This window comes from Homalodisca vitripennis, chromosome 4 (assembly GCF_021130785.1).
Source record: "Homalodisca vitripennis isolate AUS2020 chromosome 4, UT_GWSS_2.1, whole genome shotgun sequence".
Classification (NCBI taxonomy): Eukaryota; Metazoa; Arthropoda; class Insecta; order Hemiptera; family Cicadellidae; genus Homalodisca; species Homalodisca vitripennis.
In genome coordinates, this window is record NC_060210.1 from 26,922,774 (window position 1) to 26,935,273 (window position 12,500).

Below are 12,500 nucleotides of genomic sequence, written 5' to 3' on the forward strand. Positions count from 1 at the left end.
ATCGTCCAGTGAAAGAATTACTCATTTAACAGGAAAGGTTTTGATGTTGTAATTTTATTAAATTTAGGCATTATTTTTCGATGACACTGTACATTATTAAACATTATTAAGAAATGTTATGAAAGTTCAACTAACTTTGTTATCATAACCTCTTTTTTAAAATTAAACATATATTCCAAAAATCACCAGGAGAGAAATAAAACAAAAATATAATTCAAAGTCAAATTGTTTATTGCAAAAACATACTTATACTTATACAAATGTATTTTAAATAAAGACATAATTTAATTGAACTACATGTGCACACTATATGATATCTGCCGCATTCAACAAGTTAACACTCGGCTTAATCCTGTCTTGCACCACCAATTTTTGAAGGTTGCAATCAAAGAAGATTAGTGACAAAGTCTCTAAATTGACTGTATCTAACATAAAATCAAATTAAAGTTAGAAGTTTGCCTTGGTTGAATTGATTTTAAAAATAGTGGTCAAATATTTCATTCAAGTGGTTTTCTTGGTGTCACTAGTTTCTTCTCATCAATGCCTTTAATTTGAAATGTTGAGAAATTCCATTTGAAATTATTGTCCATTTTTGAGTGGAGGATTAACTTTAAAATCCATCATGACGTCTTCAAGGTATATTATTAGATATTACAAAATGTGACTGTAAAATCTGGAGGTGGATTTTAAGGATACCTGGTATATTTATTTATTTCCAACGGCAGCAGCCAATACTACAATTGATTACAATAAGTACATGCATAATACAAGTTAGCAAAATGACAATACTTATATAAATATTAATTAATAAATATGCTAACTTATAAATGATACAAATTTGCAAGTTTGAAGAAGACATGCAGTTGCTATTAAGTGACTACATTGTGCAACACAGTATATAGATATAAGTTCAAGTTCAATTAATCATCTTTATTCAGGAATAACACACAATACATTTTTCTAAAGTTCCCATGCAGCTCATAGGTTGCGTGTGGGATTGAAGTAATTATTATACATGTACTATATAAACTATTAATTTATACAATGTCCTTACGACAGTAATGACGTGATTTACCACAGCTATAGCATGATATACAAATAATTATTATATGATATAAAAAATATAACATGGTAACAGCAATTATAAACTTCATAATCGATAACAAATAACAATAAGGTTTAGCAACAAATATATCTTTATCGATAGTGCAACAAATAACAACAACTACAATAAACTTCCTCAAGTAGCCTATACAAAAATAAATATTATATAATCCATAAAATATATCTATAAAAAAAACAGTATAACAAATAAAACAACAAGGCCAAAGTGAACAACGCAACAACTTTGACTAGAACCGCAAATATGCAAAGAAAATAATTCACATATAATTTTGTATCAAGTATTGTAAGTTTGAAAAAAAAACCAGTTTGCTCTCAAAAAACCCATATTTATATCATTAAATTGTGTTAACTACAAAAGATATTACCTTCATTTTCACTTTAGGCTTAGCTTAAAATATTATGCTGTTTCCATAATACTGCACTATTGAATTTAACAATCTAGGTCCCTGATAACATAGTTGTTTTCTACAAACTTCCTTTACAAAAAATGGTGTTTCAAGAAACATGTATTGTGTACTGCGAGTTACTCTATTCATTTCTCTAAACTTATATTGTTGTAAATATTTGTAAACATGCATTACAACACTATAAACATGTAACGGTTCAAATTTCAAAATATTATGTTCATAAAACAAATAACCCATGGTCTCCATCCGCCTTAACCCATAAACTGTGCGCAGTGCATGTCTCATTATGATATTCCTGATTATGGTTGGGTAGGTTCCTCCATAATGAATTAAACCATACCTCAGGGTACTCTCAAACCACGACAAGTAGAGTTCGTAAATGGTCACCACCAACAAAATTTGTTATATGGTACAACCCGTAGTTAATCTTATTTAGTTTTTTTGACAGGTAATTAGCGTGCTGATCCCATTTTAAGTATTGGTCAACATGAAGCCCTAGATACTTAACAGATGCAACTATTTCAATATTTTCACATGTACAAGATTACAAACATTGGTGTTAATGGCAAACCAAATCAAAGGTATTTTTTAGGTTTCCCTTAGAAATATCACAGTAAAAAAACATGCACTTCGATTTTGATAAGTTAATGAGTAACTTATTTTGAATTAGCCAAGCAGAGATTTGTTCTAAATCTTTATGAATTTTGTATTTTAATGAGTCTCTGTTATAAGTTGAGCACACCAAAGCTGTGTCATCGGTATAAGCAATTAAAATTCGGACTTAACATATCATTTATGTGTACTAAAAACATTATAGGCCCTAAAACCCACCCTTGTGGTGTGCCATAGCACAAGTACATTGTATCAATCAAAACATTGTTCACCTTGACATCCTGTCTATGATAACAAAAGAATTCCAACCACTTTAGTGTGTTACCTACTATACCATACAATCTTAATTAATTTATTAATATATTAATATCCAAAGCATCAAATGCCTTCTGCATATCCAAGTAAATTGCAAGTGTGTACTTATTTTTATTGATATTGAGTTAGTAATGCAACTTATATGTTTATCTATGGCTATATCTGTCCCCCTCTCCTTCAGAATGCCAAACTGATTTCTGGAGAACAGGCACCTCTCAAAAAAGTAATCTAGTAACTTGGTTTTTATTACTAGTTCAAATACTTTGCTATTGTGTTTATTATAGAGATCAGATGGTATGATGAAACACTAGAGACAACACCTGTCTTATAAATTGGTACTACAATAGCTACCTTAAAACTATCAGGAAAAATTCCTAAATTTAAAGATTCCCTAAAAATATGTAAAAAATATCCATATTTTCCTTATTTGTTCCGCTACTTATACCATCAACCCCACTACTAACTTTATTTTTTAGTGATTTAATGGTATTTACCACTTTATCAAGGCCTTCAAGGTGCACATTACATTCTGAAATATTATCATTAAATCACAACCAAAAGCTTCAGATCTCAGACTCGGAATAATACTTGTAAAATATGAGTTAAACTCATTAGCTACAATTATTTTGTTACCATTAACATTCAACACCACATCCTCCCACTTGGATATTATTTAAAGAATTTTTGTTTCCCTTTACAATTTTTTTTATTACATCCCAGTACTTTTTTGAGTCACCATTACAGTTGCTAATCAATTTTGAAAAGTAAGTAAACTTGGCTCTCTTTAACTGCCTTGCTACATGTCGTGAATAACTTTTATATGAATTTCTTTTCTCTAAATTGTCCCTGTCTTTTTTTTAAATTTCAAATAGTCGGTTCTTTTCATGTACTAAGTTAATAACGTAATCTGTAAACCATTCTTTCTTTTCCTATTATTGCTATTTATTTTTTTCAAAGTACTTGATGCATTGACACAATCGCCAAAGACTTTATAAAAGTTCGAGACAGTGAAATTTACATCATTATTACCAAAAATTGAACTCCAGTCAGTCAAATGCAATTGTCTTTTGAGCATTTTACTATCCAAAACGGAACAAAATATTATTTTTGATCTTTGCTTGTCAACTCCCAACAACCTTAAATCCAAAGCGTAATGATCTGTTATATCCAGCTCATTATAACAGATGACACAACTGTCAAATTTGATTTCTTTTGAGTTTCTCACAAGTATATGATCTATACAGGATATACAGTTATTAAATATTCTAGTAGGTTTATTTATTAAACTTTCAAAGCCATAACACGAGATTAAGTTTAAATAATCCCTCCAAGAGCCTTTATCCTTCAATAAGCAAATATTAATATCACCTATTATAATAGTAGGATTACAGGATATACTTAAAATAACCTCAAAATCATTTTTAAACTGATTAAAACTAAATTTACATTGCCTATACATTGCAAAAAGTGAAAATTGAACAAGATGATTATCAACAGAGAAGTAAAAGGTAACGTTGAGCTCCGATGTAGTGAACAGATAACAGCTGTGAGTGTGGCGACGGTCAACATCCATGCACACCACAACGCCGCCCGCCTGGTTGTTTGGCATGGGTTGGAATATCATGTCGTATCCTGGCAGCTGATAACGATGTTCTTCGAACGCCGTTACCTCTGTTAAGAATATAATGTTATATGAAAAAGCCAACTGTTCAAGTAGACAATTAGTTTGTCAAAGTGTTTCCTTAAACTTCTCATATTTAAATTAAACATCTTGAAATCATTCCCTGAAACAGGATAAACCATTTTATTTTAAGATCACAACACTTTTGCATTATTTAACACCCCCCAAATTTTACGGTAGCAACATAAAAAAATTCCATAAAAAATTGTACGGTAACAACAATGCAGCCTGTCTAGGACAACAAATTTTAACTTTCATATAAAAATATAATTGATTAATAAAAATAAATATCTAAAACGTAAAATAGCATAAAACATAACCATGCATTCTATCCAAGGAACTAACATGAAGTATTTAAATTAAATACTATTCAAATTAGGTAAAGAGTTAACATAATAGGCCAACTAGAAATGCACTTAGAGGAAAACGCAGTTAAAGTATGGTGACGGATACAATGGATATTGTCCCAGAAAATATTGCATTCACATACAATTCGATTACCCGATCGAGCAAATCTTGCCAAAGGAGTATTGTAATCAAAGTTGGTAGAGTGATGCCTGCGACGAAGAAGTCCTCGAGATGTAGTGTTAGCGGAGGGAACTCTAAAGTCAATCTCGGCAAGGAGATCTGGGCACTGCACCTGGCCATTAACAATCTTCAAAGAAGCAGAACATCAGCCACTTCACGTCGCCGGGGGAGAGATGGTAGGTGGAGATCTCTGGCGATGTCGTCAACGGGAACATACAGGTAGCCATATCCAAGTCCAACCCCAACCAGCCGAATGAATCTGCGCCTTTTAAGTCTCTAATCTCATCTGGGAGCCGATAGTGTAGGGGGACCACACTGGACTTGCGTATTCTGCGATGGGTCTTACAAGGGAGCAGTACAGAGAGAAGAGCAGCCGGACTGTGTATGCCTTTAGACAATCTAGAGATGAATCCAAACATTCGGTTTGCTTGGTTGCAGACATGATCTATGTGAAGGGAAAGCTCCAGATCCTTGTCAAATCGAACGCCCAAGTCCTTTATGCTGTTAGATCTTGTAACAAGAGTGTTAGCCTTGCGATAAGGATGAAAAGCCGGAAATTTGATTCTATGGAAGGTAACGGCAGAGTATTTGCTTGGATTTATAGACTTATTATTTCCAGTACACTGTTCTTCAATAGAAGATAAACTTTCTTGAATCTTCAGAAAGTCACCAGGTGATACTATCTCTGTAAATATCTTCAGGTCGTCAGCAAACTGCAGGGCGTTCACACTCACCACCCCAAGAAGATCGTTCACAAAAACGTTGAAGAAACGAGGACCTAGTAAAGAACCTTGCGGGACCCCTGAAGTTGGAGAAAATTGAGAAGAAGAATAGGAGCCAACTTTGACGATGAGCGAATGGTCACATAAGTAGCTAGAGATCCATGACAGTAACGGGTTAGATATACCGTAACTCTTCAACTTCGACGTAGGAATGGAGTGATCAACCTTGTTGAATGCCTTCCCCATGTCAATATACACTGCGTCGACTTGTTTGCTCTTGCGGAAGGCGGTTAGAACATATTCTTGAAAAATCAGAAGATTAGTTACAGTCGATTTTCCACTAATGAAGCCACGCTGAGATGGATGGACTACTTTTGATATGAGAGGATTAAGCTTATCGACGACGAAGCTCTCAGACAATTTACAAATAGCAGATAGAATAGTTATGGGCCTGTAATTTCTTATATTGCAGGGATCGTTGGCCTCGTGAAGAGGAATAATAAAGCCCTTCTTCAGAGTCCTAGGAAAAATACCTTTTTCAATAGATTCGTTTAAAAAAGCTAACAGAGGCTTTGCAAGGAGAGTACGGCAGTACTTAAGTAAAGACGGAGGAATATTGTCAGGGCCAGCTCCCTTTGCAGCATCCAATCGTTCAAGCTTGAATATAACTTCCTCCTCGGTTACTCTGAAGCTGCTTAAGCAGTCGTAACTGGCGAAGAGGTGAACTGGATCAATGAGAGAAGGTGGAGAGAAGACGGAGCAGAAGAAATCAGAAAATAGTTGACTTATACTTGAAGACATCTTCACTTCCCTCTCATCTAAATGCTTGATTGGTGGAATTTCAGGTGACCTTACTTACTCTCATACTTTCTCTCTTTCTCAATTGTTTAATTGCAAACATTTTAGGTTAGCATAGGTCAAAAAATGTTTTTATAGATGTAGCATGTATTAGGATTTACATAAGTATAAAATAGTAATAGTTTTATTAAAATTTTAACCTACATTTACCAGCTAAAATTCTTGAAATTATTCTTCCATAAGTTCACGTAGCATAAGATAGTTTTGTTACATTGCTATTTAAGTTTATAATTTTCTAATGATAAAAAATTGATAAAAATCAAGAAATGTAGGCCTAATTAATTTTATTTTATTTCTTTATTTTAATTTTTTAATATTTAAAATTACAATATAAATATAAACATGTATGAATATAAATAAATGAATAAAATTCAAATGTATAACAAAGTATAATAACAAACTGAAATGAAGTTGAGAGTGTAGGCATAGTTGTGCTGTATGAGTGTTGCTTCACTCCCCTCCATCTTCACTCTGTGTTTGTGTGTTTTTTAATCATTATAAGGCCACACATTATTTTATACAGTCCAATACACATTTCAAGATGGCAAACATTGCATGTTGTTGAAAAACCAGCTTTATTATAGTTTCACGGGTTTAATCTTATATTATTCCTCTATGATGAAATTTTACTAACTTTTGAATGTTATTTAACCACAACATTCAATAATTTATTAGTAATTGTGAATTTATTTTGGAATTAAGGCTCAGTAATGTATGTGCTGACTGTCTAATTAAAAATGAGATAATAAGGCTCCAGAGTGAGATAACTGGCCTAGAGCATTGACCTATATCAAATAACTAACCAAATATCAATGAGTTATTGTTTAGCGTGTACACGATATCTGCCTTAAAAATTTATTACATTTTTCTCCTAACATTATATTGTTAGAGTTAATTGTACTAATTTTAAACTTTATAGTATTGTTTCAAGTTAAATTGTTAGGCCCAATTGCACAATGTATCAGGCTTAAAAACATGAAGATCTTTAGATAAAGAAACATTCTATTTCAATAAAAATATGAAGAAATTTATGGACTACTATTACTGAACACAAGGCCTATTGTAGTGTTAGAGAATTATGACATTACTCTGTTGAAATCATATGTATTTTAATGAAGCAAATGGCCTTTTATAGTTTATGTGACATTGTTATGTGTATTTTTATTCATATTACAATACACTAGTCTGTAATGTTGTTGAAGGCTGAGTGAGTTAAGAGGGTGGGAGACCTGTGAAGTGATGGAGGCAGACATAACAGCCAAGTATCCCTACATATCCGACTCCTATGTTGTGTGACACAGTGGTACCTGACATAGTGGCCCTTGAGGAGACTATGGCTTTCTGTATGTGTTTATCTATTGTACTGTTATTGAAGGAACTGAGCTTGAGTGGGTCTGAGGGTGAGGAGACCTGTGAAGTGATAAAGGCAGACATGACAGCCAAGTATCCCTACATATCCGACTCCTATGTTGTGTGACACAGTGGTACCTGACATAGTGGCCCTTGAGGAGACTATGGCTTTCTGTATTTGTTTATATATTGTACTGTTATTGAATGAACTGAGCTTGAGTGGGTCTGAGGGTGAGGAGATGAAGTCAGACATGGCAGCCAAATATCCACATATGAGTAACCACTACATTTTGTTGAGTGGCATCTGTCATGGTGGCTGATGAGGAGGGTATGGCTTTTTTATTTGCTTATTTGTTGTAATGTTGTTGAAGGGACTGAGCTTGAGTGGGTGTGAAGGTGAGGAGACCTGTGAGGAGATGAAGGCAGGCATGGCAGCCAAATATCCACATATGAGTAACCATTATGTTGTATGGAGTGATACAGTTGCACCTGTCATAGTGGCCCACGAAGAGGGTATGACTCTTATTTCACTCATTTATTAGTAGTAATTTAGTTGTATTATATAACAGGTAATATGCCAGTGGAATATTGTGTGTGTGTGTGTGTGCGCGCACGCGTGTGTGCGTGCGTGCGTGTGTGTGTGTGTATGAATTTTGCTTGCATGATTGCCCCAGGTTAACATGCTGGTCTGCTGATTGACTTATTCCCAGTACTTTATCTCATCTTATATATCTTTAGTTAATTTTGGAAATCAGAAATTTATTGGCCATAATTCATAAAAATATTACAGTGGAATTTGTTAAAATAATATTTTACCTAGATTTGTTATATAGATGTTGCTAGTCATACAAAGTATGTGAAACAAATTAAAAATCCAGAATATTGCACAGAAACAAGAAATTTAAAATTGAAATAAACTGTGGAGTATTCTTAATTTCTTCTTTGCAGGTATTCATATGTACTTCTCTAATAATATAGAATTCTTTAAGCTTTTGCCACTTCGACATGGTCAATTTAAACCTTAAACCTTGCCGAAGGAGCCTGCTTTTTAAATAATTTTAGTTGCCAGTATTTATGGCTGTTGTAATATTAATAAAGGTTATTTGGCCTAGTGCCATATTCATTGTGTGTACAATGTGTTTCAAATTGAGTTTCTTTTTCTTTTATGTATAATAGGATATATAAATTAAAGGTATTTATAAAAATATAAAAAAATCCAACCAGTGGAGAACAGTTTTAGTTTTTATAATGTGTAGTTGCCCCATGTGATGCTGCTTAGATTTTGAATTGGTTGTGACATATGCTCCGGTTCAGTTAAAGTGTAGTGCCCCACGTTGGTTACAGAATGTGTCGTGGGCCAAGTAGGCTAAATCCTTGAGTAGATCAAAAACTCACTGTGTTGAATTTTGAAGATAAAGATGATTGGTTAATTGTATGTTTAAAAGTGTTCACAGTACTTTCTGGATTGTCACTGATTTAATACAAATTTTAATTGTACCAAAATGGCATTTTAATGTACGTCATTGACTAATTTATTTAAAAGGTTTTAAATTTTGCGAGTATAATGTTTCCTGGCTATAACTTATATTGAAACTTACCAATTTTCTCGGCTGATGGGATAGATATGAAGTAAAAGAAACTCACTTTGTTATTTAGATTTATTTGCACACCATTTATAACTTAATTTCACTGATTTTGCTTTGTTTTTTATGTAAATTTATTTAATAAATGCTATATCCCTCCCTGTATTAAACTCCCCCCTTGTAATTTTAGTAAATTTTTACTTTAAATGAACAATTTGTCCACGTCACTATCGGGAGCATCTCTCCTATGTCTGTTTCGCTTAAGATATCTTGTCAGAATAAGGAATACCAGATTGCAGCGTAGTGTCTAGGACAATGCCCCCCTCCACTCTCGTTCAAATCAGTGTCTTCATGCTTTAATTTAATCTAATTTATTGTTAATAAATACGGAACTCCATCACGTCCACTATAATTTAACAATTTAAGTTTTCTATTTACCCATTTATCTATCAATTTTTTATTTAAATTTTCACAACATGTGGTTTCTGAGGTCATTGTTCCTTTAACACTCAATTTGTCTCAACCTCCCAAATTAGCTTGTTTGCCTCATTATATTTAGTACTTTTAATAAAAATGAATTTTACTTGTGTTTGACCCAATTTAATTATATGAATTTGTTCCCGTGTAAAGTTAATTTATTTTTCTACTATTAATTAAATAAAGCACAACTCCGACAACACATGTTTTTTCACTTCACTGTTTCCCAATTCTCCGTGAATATTTGAATATCGTAATTTGATCTGTCACAGTGGACTATCAATGATCTACAACATTATTGCTAGGTAGTCCAACTACTTCCAAGATCCACAACACTTGGTAAGATAGTTCAACTAGTGGACTATTACCAGTGATCTGCAACATTCTTGATAAGATAGTCCAACCAGTGGACTATCAGTGGGTTCCAGACCATAATAGGTTTTTTTGACAAAGTTTAATCTCCTAATAATATTTTCAATACATTTTTTCCAAGAAAATGTTTATGTCCAGATCATACCTAAGATTTTGCACTATCAATAGTTTTATTTGCTGGCCCTGGGAAATCACGTCTTTATTACAACCCTCCTTCAATTGTACCATTCGAAAATTCAGTAGTTGAGTTTTTTCTTGATTTAATTTTAATCCGTTTACCTCAAACCAGTATGCCAATTCATAAAAAGCTTGATTTAATTTATTTTCCGTTTTAAAGTGAGAGTCGGCTTTAACAACTGCGGTTTTGTCATCAGTGTATAATATAATTTTTGGTGAAACATTTTCAGGAAAATTATTAATGTATAGAAGAATAAGTAGAGGTCCCAAAAAAGATCCTTGAGGGATGCCAAGCAGCTTTATTTGTATTTTCAGAATCTTTTATGAAATTAAAATTAAACATTTGCTTGGATTTATTACAGACACTTTTGAAAATTTTTATAATTATTTTGGGATTGTTTGGTTTTATTAGCTGGGAATTTTGGTGAAAACAATTCTTCAAATATATTTTGAAAGTAATTAAATAAATTTGAACAGTTGTCAACAAAAGTAAAATAATTTGAAACATTCCAATTAGTGTCTTTTAATCTACTGCTAAATCTATAAAGAGCTTTTTTAGAAAAATCCGTCTTTTTAGTCTAGTTTTGTATTGTTATTGTTGGAAATTAAATCTTTAGAAATATCTGAAAAGAATGCCCTGTGATCTAACAAATCTAATTCATTGTCTGAGATTCAAAGGATGGTTTAAATTTAAGAGTTAAAATATTATCAATGCATGAATTTGTATTAAATGTAACCCTTGTTGGTGATACAAAGTTTGTTTTAAAACCTTAAGAATCAGAGAAAGGAATTCAGATTTCTGTTGTAGTTTATTTTTTGTTTCCATTATATCTACATTAAAATCTGATGCAATATAAACGTTGTTTATATGGGTTTCTTTACCTAGTTTTAACAAAGCCTCAAGCTTATTTAAAAATAGTTAGAAATTTGAATTTTCTGGCACTATATAAATAGAAATGACAATTATAGGTATTTTGAATTTAATTATTTCTATGCATGAAGCTTCAAAACCTGAATCCAAATTATAAATGGACACATCTTTGGATTTAAATTGAAAATTATTTTTCAAAAGAATACATGAGCTGATTATAACTGAAATGATTTGATCATGTGTTACCAGGTTGGTAGGCCTGGTCCTACACTAATTGCTGTATGGTATTTCGCTGCTTATTTAATTTTATATATTTAAATAATACGATCCGAGTGCGGAGTTTAAACGAGTGCAGTGTTTACTCGAACTGTGCACGCGGCCGTCCGGCGCCACTACATACTCTGGACTACCGTAAGTAGTAATGCTTGTCGTCTTGGACACAGGATTGGCGTTATCAGTGGTGTCTATTCTTGGAAATATCAGCAAGAATACCTGCAGACACGCAACGCTCAGTCGGCGCATGCGCACTAGAGTCTTCCAGCAGGCTGCCGCCGCACGAAATTCCCCTGCCGTACCTGCAGCTACAGCGCGATAGCCTAGCCACCTGTCCGACTACGGCGCGGTTTCACTTACACCTGCAATTTATGGACGGCAACCTCACTACATATCTACAGTGCTGATTGCCAATGTCCTTTTTCAGGAGTACTTGGAAATCCGGTACTCCTTCCTGACTGTAATAATAGTGTTTTTAATAGGCAAATTTATCTTTTTGTTTTCTTCTGATTTCGTTTTACAATAAATTGACAATGGTGGTAACTCGTGCAAAGTTAGCTTGTGAAAATTTGGAAAGTGTAATAATACTACAAACAATCTTGATGACATCTCTGCAAACATTGTCTCCGAACTGCCTAAATTGGAAAAAATTGCAAGCTAATTGTTCGGACCCTAGACTGCAAGAATTGTAAACGGGTGTCTCCCAACTTATTAAAAAACTTGACGAAACTTCGGGCATTGCCTCACATCTCGAATCTTTGGTTTAAACCGGCAAATCAGACATTTTATCTCTCGAAAATAAACTGTTGGAGGTGAAAAATAATAGTCGAGCTGCAATGAACGACTCTTTACACGCCCAAGATGTCATCACTGAAGAAAGAGACTCTATTTTAAGAGATAATATGTTATTGAAAAATAGTTTATATTAATGAAAAGGTACTTTAAATCAAATTATAGAGGAAAATCATTCTCTCCAATCTCTAATTATGGAGAAAAATGCCACGGCTGATGCTTTTATTCAGAAATTAAATACTTGTGAACAAGAGAATTTAGAGTTAAATAAGAAGGTAGTTAAGTTAAGAGCGCAACTCAATAATGCTAATGACTCTGTATGGAAAGCTGGACGTTGGCTGGATGACAAGATTCTGG

At 33.2% G+C, this 12,500-nt stretch overlaps 1 protein-coding gene across 3 annotated transcripts in view; it reads left to right on the plus strand.

The window, feature by feature from the left end:
• Positions 1 to 12,500, plus strand: part of LOC124359072 (N-acetyl-D-glucosamine kinase) — a 71,231-nt gene that overhangs the window by 39,434 nt on the left and 19,297 nt on the right. For all 3 annotated transcript variants that reach the window (XM_046811482.1, XM_046811481.1, XM_046811483.1), the window contains exon 4: positions 7,970 to 8,111. In XM_046811482.1, coding sequence (XP_046667438.1) covers positions 7,970 to 8,111 — 142 coding nt within the window. The remainder of the gene's footprint in view (positions 1 to 7,969; positions 8,112 to 12,500) is intronic.